Below are 20,802 nucleotides of genomic sequence, written 5' to 3' on the forward strand. Positions count from 1 at the left end.
TTTTTAAAATTTTAGTTGATTTATAATATTGTGTTTGTTTCAGGTATATAGCGAACTGATTCAGTTATACATACACATATATATTTTTCAGATTCTTTTCCTTTATAGGTTACTACAAGATATTGACTACAGTTCCCTGTACTATACAGTAGGTCCTTGTTGGTTATCTATTTTATACATAGTGGTGTGTACCTGTCAACCCCATACTCCTTATTTATCTCCCCACCACCTGATACTGTGAGATTCTTAAGCACATCTTATAATTCTTTGTATCCTTCCCAAGTCTAGCAAGACAGTAAATATTCAAGAAGTGTTTGTTAAATGGATGATGAGGTGGAAACAGATTTACATAGAGCCAAAATACACTAATCATCCCTTTTCTTTTTTGGCTCTCTGTCTGGAATTCAGGAGTCTATTGAAGCAGTAATGCCACTACCTACCACGACCCCCACATACCAGGAACCCAAAGGAGCCCATGTATTTTTTTTCTCCCCTCTTCCTACTCATCTGGCTATCTATCCATCCAGCCCACAAATAACATCAGCAAATAATACAGATAGAATCCCTGCCCTCCAAGGGGCTTATACTGGAGTAAGGAGAGACAATTAACAGGTAAACAAATACATAAAATAATGTCAGACAGTGATCAATGTGATGAATAAAACAAAGCAGTTTGATGAGACAGAATGTGGCTAGGGGAGTAATGTGCTATTTTAAATGGAGGTGGGAAAGAAGTCACAGAAGGTTTCTCTGAGACAGTAACATGAAAGTTGAGGCCCAAGGGATGAAAAGCAACCAGCGAAGCAAAAGTTTGAAGAAAGAATCCTTCAAGCAGAAGGAATTGTAGGTGTAAAAGCTCTGAGGCACAAATGCACTTGGCTATTTGAGGGACAGAAGAGACAGGTAGCTAGAGAAAGAAATGAGTTTGGAGAAGAAAGCACAGCGTTGTAATGGCAGCCTGGGTGGAGGCCTATCTGCTCCTGCCTTGAGTTTGGAATTTTCCAGTTTTCACCTCCTGTTGTCTGCACAATCTTCTACTTCCTAATACCATAGCAAGAGGACAATGGAATGGGGTATACAGCACACCCTGTTGTCAGGAGACATCAAATGATTCTGAAAGTTACTTTTCTGGTTTCTGTTGATAAAAAGTACTCCTAGATACAATGCCCTAACAATAACGGTCCCAGGGCTAATGAAAACCTCATCAGCACACAAGAATAAAATCACTTGAAAAGAGAGACAAGTTCTTTCTACTGACTACAATGCAAGTCAAAATGGGATCCATCATATTCACCCTAGATTCGTTAGAGGAAATAAAACACAACACTTTACCACTCTGAAAATATACATGAGCTATCCTTCTACCTGAATAGATTTTTCCATTCCTGTGTAAACGTCAAGATCATATAATACAAATCTAGACTTAAGTAATTAAATACATTTGCAGTTTTCATTGACCAGGATTTTTCTTCATCTTTATAGAAATTAAACAATTTTATGATGTTTTGAGAAAGCATGAATTTATATGCATTATAAACTGCCTCAGTAATTTTGTGGATGTTTGTCATAATCTATTTAATTCAAGTACTACTGTGATGTTAGAGCAAAGTCAATCCACTATATAAATGTATAGTCACAAAACTAGCTACTAAAGCAACTCAGTAGTTGGTAGGAACTCAAGCAGTGTGAAATTACACATCTTACTCCTATTTTCAGTAGCATCTGCTGGCTTTACTAACCAGAACATGAACACATCACTAAATATAAAAGCCTTTCATTATCCTAGTCAGGTCTTAAAATTCCAGGCTCCCAGCCTTCTAGTGGTAAAAATAAATTCATTCTCAGCATCCCTAGATTCAATTCTACACCCAGTGATCTCTGGCTAGTACAGTGATGTTTCCCTGAATCTCTCTATGGGGGGATGAGAGGTAAGATTTTTTCGATCTCCTTTGGAAAAATCATGAGAAGTAGCAGAGGTAATCAAAAATAATCATCTTATACTCCCACGCTCCCACTTCCTCAAAGGGCAAAGCCTCTTACGATGGGTCTTCATAATACTACATAGTCTCAACAGCTATGAAAAATAAGAAAACACTTTAGCTTAAAAAAGGACCTTGTCACAATCTGCACCAATACAGATTGGTGACCAACTTCACATATTCACAAGATCCTTCATTTTCTCTTCCCCATTCACCTAGGGAGGGCCATAAAAAGTTTCTAAATACCCAATGTACCTTCTTCCCAATTTCACGTCTTCAAACTGGTTCATTTTATCATTATTCATCAACTCACTCATAAACCAATACCTGAAATAAAAAATCCTTTCCTTGGTTGGGTAATAAAAATTGCAAAGTTTCTCCCTGGAGTTCTAGCTCAATCCTGATGTTGGGACTTCCGGGAAGGAATGCAAACATGGTATCAGTTGGAAAACCTCTCTAAATACTGATGTATCTCCTTGCAGACTAAGTATGGATATTACAGAGTAAGTACTGACTCTTCCCTTACTAAGGGTAGATTCTGAATTAAAACAAGGCCTTAATCCCTTCTCAAAGTGTGGTTCAAGGACCAACAGCATCTTAATCAACTGGGAGTTTGTTAAAAAGACAGTATACAGGGCTCTACTCTCCAACCAACTAAATCAGAATCTTCGTTTTACTGATATCTGTATGTAGATCTCCCTACATCACAAAATCTCAGAACTGGTGGAAAATCTAAAATCCTATCACACACAATGAGGGATGAACCCTGGATAACAATTATACCTGATAATGACTATAGTCTCCTTCACAAATTCTTCAGTTCTTTTAACAATAGGTCCTCATTATAAGAACTTCTCATAAGATTATAAACTGCTGGTCTTGAAATGCACCAAAGCTTATTATAGCTGCTGTTGTTCTTGTTAGGCTAAGCCAATAATATAACCAAGTTCTTACCTAATCTGAGCTCTCCAAAGTTCCCACACCCTATCTTCTTGCCAACCCTGAAGTTGGGTCCCACCATAAGAACCCCAGAGGATGTTGTGGAGCCAGATGGTCGGGAACAGTGTCCACTCCTTTGTGCCATGGGTTTAGTTGTCCGTTGTCTTTCATCCTTTTCCCTACTAGGATGGTCCATGATCCTACACGACAGAGTCTCTGCACAGGTATCCTTAATTTGTATACCTCTCTTCAATACAAAAGTACGTCCGAATAAACTGGAGTTAGAGTAAGGTAAGGAGTTCTTTTGGCACCATGTTTATGTTTCTAATTTATCTCCAGGAGATGAAAAACCATTGATTAGTTCTGGTAGGACACGTAGTCTGTAGGTCTCAAGCATAGGAGGATATTGTGTAACCTAGGTAAAAAATCAAGAAAGCATACAGTTAAAAATTATATTTTAAAACAAATTAAGAGTTACCACTAATTAGAATGGACTCTATCCAAAACTGAGCAAAGTGGACAGCTTCCTGAAATGGATTTTGGTTTTACATCCTCCAACAGTTTAGCCATCTGGACTAGTAATTCATCTGGTAACATAGGCTCAGTAGGCTACAGACCAGGGCAGCTAATGGAACACAGAACCCTTTAACATAAAATGCTTTCTTCTAGTGTTGTACATATGACTTAAAAGAAAGCTATTTGTTGGCTTTTTCATCACTGGCTAACAAAGATATGGTGGGGTTCAGCCAAGTTAAATAAACTGAGGCCAATTAAAAGCTCTTCCCCTCAATTTGGACAGAACCTATCAGAAACAAGCTACTCACTACTCACTGTCCCCCTCCTCCATCCCCACCATTTATAAAGCACTGACAGCAATCACGAAATCCAAAACAAGTTACGGATTGACACAGACTACTTCTATGAAGGCCTTTCCAAAACCCTAGTGGTACAAAGTAGTACTAGACTAAAGGTTGGGAAAGCTCAACTTTTGGTCTAGTTTTCACTGTGGGCTGAGTACACAATGACAGAGTGCCTGAAGCAGGTCCTTTGCACAACCCCAAAGTGAGAATAAATCTGAAGAACAAAAAATCTTAAACAAAACTCATCCCTACCAGAATTCTCCAGTTTCTCAATTTAGGACTAAGCCCAAGACAAAGTTTACAATGAGATAATTTTGATGATATTTTTGATAATCTAGGTGAGTATCCTTAACAAAAAAATATTCTGTTACCACCAATCACAGACTAAACCATACTTTTGTTTCACTTTCACTGACGATTTCCCTTAAAATTTTAAGGAAGAAGAGAATTAGAACTGCTTGGTTACTATTGCGTGTATACAAGAAAGCAAATATGTGCAGACTGTAAGCTTCTTATGGACACCTTTAATTCCCTAGTACAGGAACAGGCACATACGTGTGAGCTGAATGTACAAATGGGCACATAATCCAAGAACATACTCTGTTTACTTCATTATAGTAGTTAACTGTTTATTTTCATCTTTTCTGTCTGCTTTCTTTGCATTATTAAAACTGCATAATGACTTTAGGCTTCCGTAAAGCTAATCATCATTAAAATACATTTCCCTGTGGGCTTCCCTGGTGGCGCAGTGGTTAAGAATCTGCCTGCCAATGCAGGGGACACGGGTTCGAGCCCTGGTCTGGGAAGATCCCACATGCCGCGGAGCAACTAAGCCCGTGAGCCACAACTACTGAGCCTGCGCGTCTGGAGCCTGTGCTCCATAACGGGAGAGGCCGTGACAGTGAGAGGCCCGCGCACCATGATGAAGAGTGGCCTCCGCTCGCCACAACTGGAGAAAGCCCTCGCACAGAAACAAAGACCCAACGCAGACAAAAATAAATACATTTATTTAAAAATAAAAAAATTTAAAAAAATAAAATACATTTCCCTGAATTCAGGAAATTATACATCTACATTCAAAATGTATATTCTGTTAAAGTAAAAACTCAGGGTGGTAAGAATAGGTCAGTAATTACTGGATTTCCTACATGAACAACATTATGAATTTATATTTCTCCTCACTCTTTCTCTTATTATAATTTCATCTAATATCCTTCAATTATCTTTGTTGTCTACCCAAAGTCCCTCAAACAATGTGAGTAAAGAAAGAGAAGTAGGGAATTCTCTGGCTGTCCAGTGGTTGGGACTCCACGCTTTCACTGCCAAGGGTGCGGGTTCAATCCCTGGTCAGGGAACTAAGATCCCACAATACACGCAGTGCACACCCCCCCTTCAAAAAAAAAAAAGAAAGAAATGAAATTTAAGATGTTTTATTTAGATAGTCCATCTTAACAGGTGGTCGTGTGTCTATAGATGATAAACTGTCAGGCTATACTTTCTTCCTTTATATCATATATTTTTTTGAGAACAGGTAAAGGGTGTCTTAGCCTATCCAGACAATTTTGAGCATTGAACTAACTCCTAAAGTTTCATCAGTTATCATTAGTATAACAGTCTTATTTATAAGATTTGAAAATCTGTACTACCTTGTCTATTGCTCTTCATATTTTTCATTGTGTTCACTTCTTTCCTAACAAAAGGAAATTATTTTTATAATGTTTGTCATTAGCTTTCTCCATTGCACTTAGACTCACGTAACATCAGGTTCAGTAATCACTCACAGCCCTCATATCCAAGTATACTTGCATGTATGTATTCAAAAAACATACAGTAGTACTTGCCAGGTTAGAAAACTGCCGAAAGCCAACAACCGTATTCAGCTGGGAAAAGGATGTTTCTTTTTTTTAAACATCTGCTTGTAGATTAGAACAATCATTTTACGTCCCACAAACATGGTAAACACACTTATCAATGTTGTAATCTATTCATGAGACATTAGCACAATTTAATTTGTAACTATGAAAGATGAAATATATTCAATACTACTTTATGTGGCACCTCTCATTAGAGAAATCAAATTGAATGATTAAATTTTTTAAAATCCTATTTCTTTTTCACCACTCGCTGCTCAAAACTATTTCCTACTTCCCAATTACAAACTCTTTAGCTTGTCACTTGAGTCCCTTCAATATCAACTCCCTAAATAAATTCATGTATTAAAGCTACTACATAAAGCAAAGGAACATCCACCCTTAGCTCTTACACCTAAAATGGTCTCTTAAGTCTTGTCTTATTTAAGGCCTGACTCATATCTTACATCCTTTGTGAAACCTTTTATAATCAATTCATCATTAATGCTTGGAGCACCACTATCTATACCACCATTTGCTACTTACCATATATCAGATTATATTGATATGTATTCTAATATTCAATTGGATTATAAGCCCTTGAAGTTAGGGATCTTGTCACATCTCTTTTAGTTTCTTGCATATAATTGGTACTTAATAAGTACTGAGTAATAATTATGATCTTGAATAATAGAAGACAGATTCCTAGCAACATAACCTAATATTTATACAAAATAATATGTAAAAGTAAGGAGAACCCTAAATAACCCTAAGAACTCCTAGAATTCATCTAGCAAGAAGCTGGTATTATTTCATTTAAATTCATTAGTGTTAAGACATAGGCTACTTAGAATTTCCATTTCACAAGGATATTAAATGGTTTATTTACAGTTACTAGCAAATAACGTATGAAAAAGTTAGCTCAAGAACCAGGTGAAATGGAACACCCAAGGTAACAATTATGTTATACTTTAACCTTATTTTAAAAAAATGGCTTCTAAGGACAGCAGTAAAAGATAAACTATATGTTTATATTATATAAAATTATATAAATGCAGTAAGCAGATGTTTGTTTTTCTGGGGAATAAACTATTCAGCAATCACTTAGATCTCATTAAACATGTTAATGTTACAATGCATATGTATTTGGATTTTTAGAGTCATACCAGCAAGTTTCTTAAAAAGCCTAATTCTAGTAGTTTCTACCACTCTAGGCATGCCTGAATTAAAGAAAAGGTATTTTTAAAATATGACAGGGGCTTCCCTGGTGGCGCAGTGGTTGAGAGTCCGCCTGCTGATGCAGGGGACACAGGTTCGTGCCCTGGTCCGGGAAGATCCCACATGCTGCGGAGTGGCTGGGCCCATAAGCTATGGCCGCTAAGCCTGCACGACCAGAGCCTGTGCTCCACAACGGGAGAGGCCACAACAGTGAGAGGCCCATGTACCACTAAAAAAGAAAAAACATAGAAAAAAATGACAATGAAGACACGACAACCCAAAACCTACGGGATGCAGCAAAAGCAGTTCTAAGAGGGAAGTTTATAGCAATTCAATCTCACCTCGAGAAAAAAGAAAAATCTCACATAAACAATCTAACCATACACTTAAAACAATTAGAGAGAAAAGAACAAAGAAAACCCAAAGTCAGTAGAAGGAAAGAAATCATAAAGATCAGAGCAGAAATAAATGAAATAGAAACAAAGAAAACGATAGCAAAGATCAATAAAACTAAAACCTGGTTCTTTGAGAAGATAAACCAAATTGATAAATGCTTAGCCAGACTCAACAAGAAAAAAAGGGAGAGGACGCAAATAAATAAAATTAGAAATGAAAAAGGAGAAATCACAACTGACATTGAAGAAATACAAAGGATTATGAGACTACTATAAACAACTATATGCCAATAAAATGGACAACCATGAAGAATTGGACAAAATTTTGGAAAGGTATAACCTTCCAAGACTGAACCAGGAAGAAAAAAATATATAAACAGACCTATTACAAGTAATGAAATTGAAACCATAATTAAAAATCTTCCAACAAGGGCTTCCCTGGTGGCACAGTGATTGAGAGTCAGTCTGCCAATGCAGGGGACACAGGTTCGTGCCCCGGTCCAGGAAGATCCCACATGCCGCGGAGCGGCTAGGCCCGTGAGCCATGGCTGCTGAGCCTGTGCGTCTGGAGCCTGTGCTCCGCAATGGGAGAGGCCACAACAGTGAGAGGCCCGCGTACCACCAAAAAAAAAAAAAAAAAAAAAAAATTATCTTCCAACAAAAGTCCAGGACAAGATGGCTTCACAGGCGAATTCTACCAAACATTTAGAGAAGAGCTAACACCCATCCTTCTCAAACTCTTCCAAAAAACTGCAGAGGGAGAAACACTCCCAAATTCATTCTATGAACCAACCATCACCCTGATACCAAAACCAGACAAAGATATCACAAAAAAAGAAAATTACAGACCAATATCAATGATGAACATAGATGCAAAAATCCTGAACAAAACACTAGCAAACAGAATGCAACCGCACATTAAAAGGATACACCACAATCAAGCGGGATTTATCAAGGGGATGCAAGGATTCTTCAGTATACGCAAATCTATCAATGTGATACACCACATTAACAAATTAAGGATTAAAAACCATATGATCATCTCAGTAGATGCAGAAAAGGCTTTTGACAAAATTCAACATCCATTTATGATTAAAAACTCTCCAGAAAATGAGCATAGAGGGAAGCTACCTCAACATAATTTAAAGGCCATATATGACAAACCCACAGCAAGCATCATACTCAATGGTGAAAAACTGAAAGCATTTCCACTAAGATCAGAAAGAAGACAAGGATGTCCACTCTCACCACTATTATTCAACATAGTTTTGGAAGTCCTAGCCACGGCAATCAGAGAAGAAAAAGAAATAAAAGGAATACAAATTGGAAAAGAAAAAGTAAAACTGTCACTGTTTGCAGATGACATGATATTATACATAGAAAATCCTAAAGATGCCACCAGAAAACTACTAGAACTAATTAATGAATTTGGTAAGGTTGCAGGATACAAAATTAATGCACAGAAATCTTTGACATTCCTATACACCAACAACGAAAAATCAGAAAGAGAAGTTAAGGAAGCACTCCCATTTACCACTGAAACAAAAAGAATAAAATACGTAGAAATAAACCTGCCTAAGTAGGTGAAAGACTTGTACTCAGAAAACTTTAAAGCACTGCTGAAAGAAATCAAAGATGACATAAACAGATGGAGAAATATACCATGTTCTTGAACTGGAAGAAACAATACTGTGAAAATGACTGCACTACCCAAAGAAATCTACAGATTCAATGCAATCCCTATCAAAGTACCAATGGCATTCTTCACAGAATTAGAACAAAAAATTTTACAATTCATATGGAAACACAAAAGACCCCGAATAGCCAAAGCAACCTTGAGAAAGAAAAACAGAGTTGGAGGAATCAGGCTCCCTGACTTCAAACTATACCACAGTAATCAAGATAGTATGGTAGTGGCACAAAAACAGAAATATAGATCAATGGTACAGGATAGAATGCCCAGAGAAAAACCCACACACATATGGGCACCTAATTTATGACAAAAGAGGTAAGACATACAGTGGAGAACAAACAGCTTCTTCAATAAGTGGTGCTGGGAAAAGTGGACAGCTACATGTAAAAGAATGAAATTAGAACACTACATAACACCATACACAAAAATAAACTCTAAATGGATTAAAGACCTAAATGTAAGACCAGACACTATAAAACTCTTAGAGGAAAACATAGGAAAACTACTCTTTGACATAAACCACAGCAAGATCTTTTTGACCCACCTCCTAGAGTAATGGAAATAAAAACAAAAATAAACAACTGAGACTTAATTAAACTTAAAAGCTTTTGCACAGCAAAAGAACTCATAAAGGAGACAAAAAGACAACCCTCAAAATGGGAGAAAATACTTGCAAATGAAACAACAAAGGATTAATCTCCAAAATATACAAACAGCTCATGGAGGTCAATATCAACAAAACAAACAATCCAGTTAAAAAATGGGCAGAAGACCTAAACAGACATTTCACCAAGGAAGACATACGGATGGCCAAGAGGCACATCATGTAAAGATGTTCAACATCACTAATTATTAGAGAAAAGCAACTCAAAACTACAATGAGGTATCACCTCATGCCAATCAGGATGGCCACTATCAAAAAATCTAGAAACAATAAATGCTGGAAAGGGTGTGGTGAAAAGTGAACCCTTCTGCACTGTTGGTGGGAATGTAAATTAACACAACCACTATGGAAAACAGTATGGCAGTTCCTTAAAAAACTAAAAATAGAACTATCATATGACCCAGCAATCCCACTACTGGGCATGTACCCTGAGAAAACCATAATTCAAAATGAGTCATGTACCACAATGTTCATTGCAGCACTATTTACAGTAGCCAGGACATGGAACCAACCTAAATGTCCATCAACAGATGAATGGGTAAAGAAGATGTGGCACATATATACAATGGAATATTACTCAGCCATAAAAAAATGAAATTGAGTTATTTGTAGTGAGGTGGATGGACCTAGAGTCTGTCATACAGAGTGAAGTAAGTCAGAAAGAGAAAAACAAATACCGTATGGGAATGCACATATATGGAATCTTAAAAAAAAATGGTACTGATGAACCTAGCTGCAGGGCAGGAATAAAGATGTAGACATAGAGAATGGACTAGAGGACATGGGGTGGGAGGGGGAAGCTGGAGTGAAGTGAGAGTAGCATTGACATATATACACTACTGAATGTAAAATAGTTAGCTAGTGGGAAGCAGCAGCATAGCACAGGGAGATCAGCTTGGTGCTTTGTGATGACCTAGAGAGGTGGGACAGGAAGGATGGGAGGGAGGCTCCAGAGGGAGGGCATATGGGGATATATGTATTCATACGGCTGATTCACTTTGGTGTACAACAGAAACTAACACAGTATTGTGAAGCAATTATACTCCAGTAAAGATCTATCAAAAAAACAAAAGAACATATACGTATGTATAACTGAATCACTTTGCTGTACAGCAGAAATTAACACAACATTGTAAATCAACTGTACTTCAATAAAAAAATTAAAGCAAAAGAAGAAATTAAATTGAACTTTTGGAGCTAAATAATATAGTAACTGAAATTAAAAATTAACTATAGGGCTTCCCTGGTGGCACAGTGGTTGAGAGCCCGCCTGCCGATGCAGGGGACACTGGTTCGTGCCGCAGTCCAGGAAGATCCCACATGCCGCGGAGCGGTTGGGCCCGTGACCCATGGCCGCTGAGCCTGCGCATCCGGAGCCTGTGCTCTGCAACGGGAGAGACCACAACAGTGAGAGGCCCGCGTACCACAAAAAATAAAAAATAAAAAAAAAACTATAGAGCCCATGCTCCGCAACAAGAGAAGCCACCACAATGAGAAGCCCCTGCACCACAATGAAGAGTAACCCCTGCTCTCTGCAACTAGAGAAAGCCCACGCACAGCAATGAAGACCCAACGCAGCCAAAAATAGATTAAGAAAAAAAAAAGGGGCTTCCCTGCTGGCGCAGTGGTTGGGAGTCCACCTGCCGGTGCGGGGGACGCGGGTTTGTGCCCCGGTCTGGGGGGATCCCACATGCCGCGGAGCGGCTGAGCCCATGGGCCATGGCCACTGGGCCTGCGACTCCGGGGCCTGTGCTCCGCGGCGGGAGAGGCCACGGCAGTGAGAGGCCCGCATGCCGCGAAAAAAAAAAAGTTAACTAAATGGGTTCAACAGCAGATTTGAGCACGAAAAAACAAGGAATCAACAAACCTGAAGGTAAGTGAATTCAAATTATTCAGTCTGAGGAACAGGAAATGAGTGAAGAAAAATGAACAGAGCCTAAGGAATCTGCAGAACACCATCCAGCATACCACCATTATGGATAATGGGAGTCTCAGAGGGAGAGGAGAGAAAGAGAAATTATATTTGAAGAAATAATGGCTACAAACTTCCCAAAGTTTATGAACATGAATCTTCATGTCCAAGCAGCTCAACTAACTCCAAACAGCACGAACTAAAAGAGATCAACACCAGGACACATTATAGTCAATCTAATGAGACACAAAGAACCCTGAAAGCAGCAAGACAGAAGGGACTTATCACCTACAAGTGATCCTACATAAGATTAACAGCCAATTTCTCAACCAAGAATTCTACATCCAGCAAAATTTTTCTTCAAAAATGAAAGAAAAACTAAGACATTCCCAGATAAACAAAACCTGAGGGTGTTTGTGACTAGTACACCTGCTCTATAAGGACTCTGAAAGAGAGTTCTTTAGATTGAAATTAGAGGACACCGGATAGTAATTCAAAGTCATACAAAGAAATAAAGAACAAGAGTAAAGATAGCTGGGACTTCCCTGGTGGCGTGGTGGTTAAGAATCCGCCTGCCAATGCAGGGGACATGGGTTCAATCCCTGATCCAGGAAGATGTCACATGCCACGGAGCAACTAAGCCCGTGCACCACAACTACTCAGCCTGCACTCTGGAGCCCATGACCCACAACTACTGAAGCCTGCGCGCCTAGAGCCCATGCTCTGCAAGAAGAGAAGGCACCACAATGAGAAGCCTGTGTACTGCAACGAAGAGTAGCTCCCACTCACTGCAACTAGAGAAAGTTTGCATGTGACAACGAAGACCCAATGCATCCAAAAATAAATAAAATAATTAAAAAATAAAAGAGTAAAGATAGCTACATAAGTACATATACAAGCCAGTATTATTGCATTAATAACTTGTACCTCCTCTTTTTCTGGCTTACATGATTTCAAATAAGAAAGCATAATAACTATATGTTTAAAACTACGGTTTCCCTGGTGGCGCAGTGGTTGAGAGTCAGCCTGCTAATGCAGGGGACACGGGTTCGTGCCCTGGTCCGGGAAGATCCCAAATGCTGCAGAGCTGCTGGGCCCGTGAGCCATGGCCACTGAGCCTACGCGTCCGGAGCCTGTGCTCCACAACGGGAGAGGCCACAACGGTGAGAGGCCCGCGTACCGCAAAAAAAAAAAAAAAAAAAAAAACGAAACATCTATGTAAATAGGAACACAAGGTATAAAGATACACTAACAATAACAAAATAGGGTGCAGGGAGAACAGAGCTGTATAGGAGCAAAGTTTTTGTATACTACTAAAACTAGGCTGCTATTAGTTAAAACTTGATTGGCATCACGTTAAGATGTTAATTGTAATCCCCAGAGTAACACGAAGAAAATAACTTCAAAATATACAGAAAAAGAAACAAAAAGAGAAAACAACAGTACACTAGACAAAATCAACTACAGTTGACCCTTAAACACAGGTTTGAACTGCACAGGTCCATTTATACATGGATTTTTTTCACCACATACACACAGTACTATACAATCCATGGCTGGTTGAATCTGCAGATGCAGAACTGCGGATATGGAGGTCTGACTGAAGGACTTGAGCATCTGCTGATTTTGATAAATCAAAGGCAGGTCCTAGAACCAATCACCTGCAGACACTGAGGGATGACTGTAATCACAAAAGAAGGCAGTGATGAAGGAACTGAGAAACAAAAAAGATATAAGACAAATAGAAAACAAATAGGTAAATAGCAGAACCAAGTCCCAACTTATAAGTTACTTTAAATGTAAATGAATTAAATTCTCCAATTAAATAGCAGAGACTGGTATAATAGATTAAAACCAATCCAACTAAATGCTATCTACACACTTAATTTATATCAAAAAGATACAATAGCTTAAAAGTAAAAGGATGAAAAAAGGCAGTCCATGCAAATAGTACCCAAAAGAGGAATAGGGTGGCTATACTAACATCACACAAAATAAGAGTTTAAGACAAAGTGTTACAAAAGACAAATTGTTACAATGACAAAAGGGTCAATCCATCAAGATGACATAGCAATTACAAACATAAACACACCTAATAACAAAGTCACAAAATAATATGAAGCAAAACCTGATAGAACTGGAGAGAGAAATTGACACTTTTACAATAACAGAGTTCAAAACTTCACTTTCAATAATGAAAAAACAAGCAGACAACAGATCAATAAGGAAACAGAGTATTTGCACAGCAGTATAAACCAACTAGTCCTGACAGACATATACAGAACATCCCACTGAACAAACAGCGGAATACGTATTTTTCTCAAGTGTACATGGAACATTCTCCAGGAGAGATGTTAGGCCACAAGTCTCCATAAATTTTATTTTATTTATTTTATTTAAATTTAATTTTATTTTATTTAAAGATTTATTTATTATTTGCTTATTTATTTTTGGCTGCGTTAGGTCTCAGTTGCAGCATGCGGGATCTTCATTGAGGTACGTGGGATCTTTCATTGTGGTGCGTGGGCTCTTGGTCGCGGCACACGGGCTTTCTCTTCTCTAGTTGTGGCGTGCAGGCTCCAGAGGGCGTGGGCTTGTAGTTTGTGGCATGCAGGCTCTCTAGTTGAGACATGTGAGCTCAGTAGTTGTGGTGCATGAGCTTAGTTGTGCCACAGCATGTGGGATCTTAGTTCCCTGACCAAGGATCGAACCCATGTCCCCTGCATGGTAAGGCGAATTCTTTACCACTGGACCACCAGGGAAGTCCCCATAAATTTTAAAAGACTGAAATCATACGAAGTATTTTTTATGATAACAGAATGAAAGTAGATATTAACAGAAGAAAAACTAGAAAATTCACAAATATGTAAAAAGTGAACATACTCTTTCTTTTTTTAAAATTTAATTTAATTTTCTTATTGAAGTACATTTGATTTACAATGTTGTGTTAGTTTCCGATGTATAGCGAAGTGATTCAGTTATATATCTGTATATATATATATATACTTTTTCAGATTCTTTTCCCTCATAAGTTATTACAAAATACTGAGTATAGTTCTCTGTGCTATACAGTAGGTCCTTGTTGGTTATCTATATTATATATAGTAGTGCTTATATGTTAATCCCAAACTCCTAATTTATCCCTCTCCCCCTTACCCTTTTGGTAACCATAAGTTTGTTTTCTATGTCTGTGGGTATTTGTTATGTATATAAGTCCATTTGTATTTTTTTTTAAGAGTCCACATATAAGTGATTATCATAGGATATTTGTCTTTCTCTGTCTGGCTTATGCACTTAGTATGATAATCTCTAGGTCCATCCATGTTGCTGCAAATGGAATTATTTCATTCTTACAAATGGCTGACTAATATTCCATTGCATGAGTGTATATATATATATAATATATATATATATAATAAATGTTTTTTATATATATACACCAAATCTTCTTTATCCATTCATATGTTGACGGACATTTAGGTGGCTTCCATGTTTTGGCTACAGTAAATAATGCTGCAGTGAACATTAGGGTGCATGCATCTTTTCAAATTATGGTTTTCTACAGATATATGCCCAGGAGTGGGATTGCAGCATCATATGGTAGCTCTATTTTTAGTTTTATAAGGAATCTCCGTACTTAAACAACATACTCTTAAACAACCAATGGTTCAAAGAAAAAAATCACAATGGAAATTAGAAAATGCCTTGAGACAAATTAAAATGAAAACACAACATACCGAAACTTACGTGATATAGAGAAAGCAGTGCTAAGAAGTAAATTTATAGGTATAAATGCGTACATTAAACAAGAAAGACCCCAAATCGGTATCCTAAGTGTACACCTTAAAGAAGCAGAAAAAGAAGAGCAAGCTAAATCCAAAGCAAACAGATGCAATGAAATAATAAAGACTAAACTGGAGATAAAAGAGAATTAAAAAAAAAAAGATAGAATCAACAAAACCAGAAGCTGATTCTTTGAAAATATGAACAAAATTTAAAAACCTTTAGCTAAACTAAGAAAAAAAAAGAAAGAAAAGACTCAAACTACTAAAAAAATCCAGAGATGAAACTGGGGACAATTCTATGGACCTTAAAAATGAAAAGGATTATAAGTGAATACTATAAACAACTATACACCAAAAAGTAAGATAACCTAGATGAAGTGTACATGGTCCTATAAATAGACAAGGTACCAAAACTGACTCCTGAAGAAAAGGAAAATCTGCAGCAAGAAACTGAATCAACAATCAACTTCCACCAGGGAATTTCCTGGAGGTCCAGTGATTAAGACTCTGTGCTTTCACTGCTGAGGGCCCGGGTTCAGCCCCTGGTCTGGGAACTAAGATCCCACAAGCTGCGTGGCACGGCACGTAAGAAAAAAAACAAACAAAACACTTCCCCCAGAAGAAAAGCCCAGGACCACATGGCTTCACTGGTAAATTCTACCAAACATTTAAAGAATAATCATCAATCCTTCCCAAACTCTCCCAAAATCCAGAATAGGACAGAACCCTCCCTAACTCACTGTGTGATGTCAGCATTACCTCAATACCAAAACCAGGTAAAAACATTCAAGAAAATTATAAACCAATATCCCTTACAAATACAGATGCAAAAATCCTCAACAAAATACTAGCAAATCTAATCCAACAGCATATTAAGAGGATTACACATTATGAAAAACTGAGATTTACCCCAGGTGGGTCAATAATGAAGACCTATCAATATAATATACCACATTAATAGAATGAAGGAGAAAAACCATATGATCATCTCTATTGATGCAAAAAAAGCATTTGACAAAATCCAACACTCTACCATGATAAAAAATATTCAAACTAGGAATAGAAAAGAAATCCTTGGGACTTCCCTGGTGGTCCAGCGGCTAAGAATCCGCCTCCAATGTAGGGGACGCGGGTTCGATCCCTGGTCAGGGAACTGAGATCCCACATGCCGCAGAGCAACTAAGCTCAACTAAGCCCGCACATTGCAGTTACTGAGCCTGCGTGCTCTGGAACCCGCGTGCCACAGCTGGAGAGAAGCGTCACAACTAGAGAAGCCCGAGCGCCACAACCAAGATCCTGCGCATGCAATGAAGATCCCGCGCGCCACAACTAAGACCCAAAGCAACCAAAAAAAAAGAAGAGAAATCCTTCATCGTGATAAAATGACTTTTATTGAGAACCCACAGTTAACAAACTCAATGGTGAAAGACTGAAAGCTTTCCCCCCTTGAGAATAGGAACAAGACGAAGATGCTGTTGTTTGACACTTCCATTCAACATTGTACTGGAAGTTCTAGCCAAAGCAGTTAGGCAAAAAAAAAAAAAAAAAAAAAAAAAAAAAGCCATCCAAATTGGAAAGAATAAAATTATCTCTATTCACAGATAATATTATCCTATATATGGAAAACCAAAAGAATAGACACACACAAATTATTAGAGTTAATAAATTCAGCACAAAAATCAGTTGTATTCTTACACACAATGAACAATCTAAAAGTGAAATTAAGAAAACAATTCCATTTATAATAACATCAAAAAATATACTTAGGAATAAATTTATCTAAGGAGGTATAAGAATTGTACACTGAAAACTGGAAAAAATTGCTGAAAGAAATTAAAGAAGACCAAAACAAATAAAAAGATATCCCACTGCTCAAGGGTTAGGAGACTTAATATTGTTAAGATAGGATTACAACTCAAAGCAACCTACAGATTCAATACAATCCATGTCAAAATTCCATTGGCCATGGGGAGGGTGAGGGGGAGTCTCAAGAGGGAGGGGATATATGTATACATATAGCTGATTCACTTCCTTGTACAGTAAAACTAACACAACGTTGTAAAACAATTATAATCCAATAAAGATGTTAAAAAAAATTCCAGTGGCCATTTTTGCAGAAAAGGAAAACCTGTTCCTAAAATTCATAAAGAGATTACCATTTTCTGCTCTGACATGTAAAGAGCAAGGAAGTCACTGTTCCTGTCCTCACAAGAAAACCAAACAACAAAAACTCTTCTTAGCTCCATCAGAGAATTGAGATCACAGGGTAAATCACTGCCCTGAAAACTGGAGAGAGAGGAGGACAGGGAAAATCCCAACTTACTGGAAGCAAAAGCCCAGGAGTATAAGCCCGTTGTCGGAGACATTATTTCTTTTTCATAAATTCTATAAGCAAGGAGAGGATGAAATATTTAAAGTATTAAAAAAAAAACCTAGAATTCTGGATCCAATAAAATTATCTTTCAGTAGAGGAGAAGTAAAGAATTTGTCAGACAAACAAAAACAGGGAATTTATCGTCAGCACATGTGCCTTGCAAGAAATGTCTAAAGAAGTTCTTCAGAGAGAAGAAAGATGACACAGGTCAAAAACTACATAAAGAGCACTAGAGAGGAATAAATGAAGGTAAAACAAAAATTCTTTTTCTTAATTGATCTAATAGATAAGTATAGGTTCAAAATAATAATAGTAACAATGTATTAAGTGATTACACTTTATGGATAAGTGAATGAATCACAGAAATGTTTTAAGGGAAAGGAGGGAGGAACTGAATATCCTGTTACAAGGTACCTGCATAAACCACGAAACAGTACAGTGTTATTTGGAAGTAGGCTTAGATTAGTTATAGCAAACCACAGAGTAACCACTAAAATTTTTTAATTAATATGCAATTGCAAGGGACAACAAATAGCCAAAATCCAATCTTGGAAAGCCTTGAAAAACAAAACAAGATACCACTTATACCCACTAGGATGGCTATAATTACACACACACAGACACACTATAACAAATTTTGGTGAAGATGTAGAGAAATTAGAATGCTTGAAAGTTGCTGGTGAGAATGTAATTGTCACACTTCCTAATATAAGACCTAAATACAAGAGCTAAAACTATATAACTCTTAGAAGATATACAAATGGCTAATAAGCACACGAAAAGATGTTTAACATCACTGGTCATTGGGAAAATGCAAATCAAAAACCACAAGACACCTCATCACACCTACCAGCATGGCTATAATCAAACACTGGAAAATAAGTGTTGGTGAGGGTGTGGAGAAACTGGAATCCTGCTTATGCACTGCTTATAGGAATGTATTTAAAACAACTCAGGGAATTCCCTGGTGGTCCAGTGGTTAGTACTCTGCACTTTCACTGCCTAGGGCATGGGTTCGATCCCTGGTCAGGGAACTAAGATCCTGCAAGCGGCATGGCACAGCCAAAAAAAAAGAAAAACCTCAGCAGTTGTAGAAAACAGTAGGTAGAGTCCTCAAAAGAACTAAACATAGGGACTTCCTTGGTGGTCCAGTGGTTAAGAATCCACCTTCCAATGCAGGGGACTTGTGTTCAATCCCTGGTCAAGGAACTAAGACCTCACATGCCAACTGAGCCCAGTGCCCTAGAGCCCACACACCACAACTAGAGAGCCCTCGTGCCCCAACCACTGAGCCTACGAGCTCTGGAGCCCACGGGCCACAACTAGAGAGAAGCCCGCGCACTACAACTAGAGAAGCCTGCATACCACAATGAAAGATCCTGCATGCCACAACGAAGATCCCGCATGCCACAACTAAGACCCAATGCAGCCAAATAAATTTAAAAAAAGAAAAAGAGCTAAACATAGAATTACCATTGGATCCAGCAATTCCACTACTGGATATGTACCCAAAAGAAGTAAAAGCAAGGACCTGAACGGATGTTTCAAACGTGTTCAACATCGTTTCAGTTAAGGAAAATAAAAAAGTTTGGAGATAGTGGTGATGGTTGCACAACATTGTAAATGTACTTAATGTCATAGAACTGTACACTTAAGAATGGTTAAAATGGGGAAATTCATGTTACACATATTTTACTACAATTTTTCTTTAAAGCAAGGAAAGGCAGAGAAGGAACTATTATGTGAATCTGTGCACTAATCACTTAGGAAATATGACAGATTGAGGAGGAGAGTTCCATTTAATGAATAATTATTTAATGAATAATTTAAGTAATGAATAATTACTTAAAATGTAAAATCTGACCAATCATAAACAAATAAAATGGAAACTCTCTACAAAAAAAAAAATTGGCAAAGGACTTGTATAGACATTTCACCAATAAAGATACACAAATGTCCAATAGGCACTAGAAAATACACTCAACATCATTAGCCATTAAGGAAATGCAAATCAAAATCATAATGAGAGGGCTTCCCTGGTGGCGCAGTAGTTAAGCATCCATCTGCCAATGCAGGGGACATGGGTTCGAGCCCTAGTCTGGGAAGATCCCACATGCCACAGAGCAATTAAGCCCCTGCGCCTCAACTACCGAGCCTGCGCTCTAGAGCCCACGAGCCACAACTACTGAGCCCAAGTGCCACAACTACTGAAGCGTGCACGCCTACAGCCTGTGATCTGTAACAGGAGAAGCCACCCAGTGAGAAGCCCGCGCACCACAACAAAGAGTAGCCCCCGCTCGCTGCAACTAGAGAAAGCCCATGTGCAGCAACGAAGACCCAACGCAGCCAAAAATAAAAATAAATAAATTTATTTTAAAAAAAACATAATGAGATATCACTTATACCCATTAGGATGGCTATAATTAAAAAATAAGTAGGGGGGACTTCCCTGGTGGTCCAGTGGTTAAAACTCCATGCTTCCACCGTAGGGGGCATGGGTTCGATCCCTGTGAGGGAACTAAGATCCCCGAATGCTGCAGCACAGCCAAAAAATGAAAATTAAAAAATAATAAATAAATAAATAGGGAATTCCCTGGCAGTTCAACGTGGCCCCAGGTTCAATCCCTAGTCGGGGAGCTAAGATCCTGCAAGCTGAGCAGCAAGGCCTAAATAAACTAGTAAATAAATAAATAACAAATTTCGGAGGATACAGAGAAATTAGAACCCTTGGACATTGTTGGTGAGAATGTAAAATGGTGCAGTCACTGTAAAACAGGTGGTGGTTCCTCCAAAAATAAAAAGTAGGATTACCATATGATCCAGCAATTCCATTCCTAGGTACATATCCCAAAGGACTGAAAGCAGGTATTCATACAAAAACTTGTATCTCAACATTCATAGGAGCACTATTCACAATAACCAAAAGGTAGAAACCACCAAAAATGTCCATCAACTGATGAATGAATAAACAAATGTGGTATATCCATACAATGGAATATCATCCAGCCATAAAAAGAAATGAAGTTCTGATACATGCTACAACATGGATAGGCCTAGAAAACGTTATGCTAAGTGAAAGAAGCAGACACAAAAGGTCACATATTATATGATTCCATTTGTATGAAATACCCAA

The 20,802-nt window shown here is 38.0% G+C and overlaps 1 protein-coding gene across 10 annotated transcripts in view; it reads right to left on the reverse strand.

Annotated features, from left to right (window-relative positions):
• Positions 1–20,802, reverse strand: part of CSNK1G1 (casein kinase 1 gamma 1) — a 146,305-nt gene that overhangs the window by 103,360 nt on the left and 22,143 nt on the right. For 6 of the 10 annotated variants that reach the window (XM_067749991.1, XM_067749969.1, XM_067749980.1 and 3 more), the window contains exon 2: positions 2,934–3,333. The exons of 1 other annotated variant lie outside the window; for it this stretch is intronic. In XM_067749991.1, coding sequence (XP_067606092.1) covers positions 2,934–3,114 — 181 coding nt within the window. In that variant the 5' untranslated portion in view covers positions 3,115–3,333. Of the gene's footprint in view, positions 1–2,933; positions 3,334–5,424; positions 5,469–20,802 lie in introns of those variants that run through there. 3 more of the 10 variants (XM_067749950.1, XM_067750022.1, XM_067750012.1) reach the window with 3 other exon arrangements.

The sequence above is a fragment of the Pseudorca crassidens genome, chromosome 1 (genome assembly GCF_039906515.1).
Source record: "Pseudorca crassidens isolate mPseCra1 chromosome 1, mPseCra1.hap1, whole genome shotgun sequence".
Taxonomy (NCBI): Eukaryota; Metazoa; Chordata; class Mammalia; order Artiodactyla; family Delphinidae; genus Pseudorca; species Pseudorca crassidens.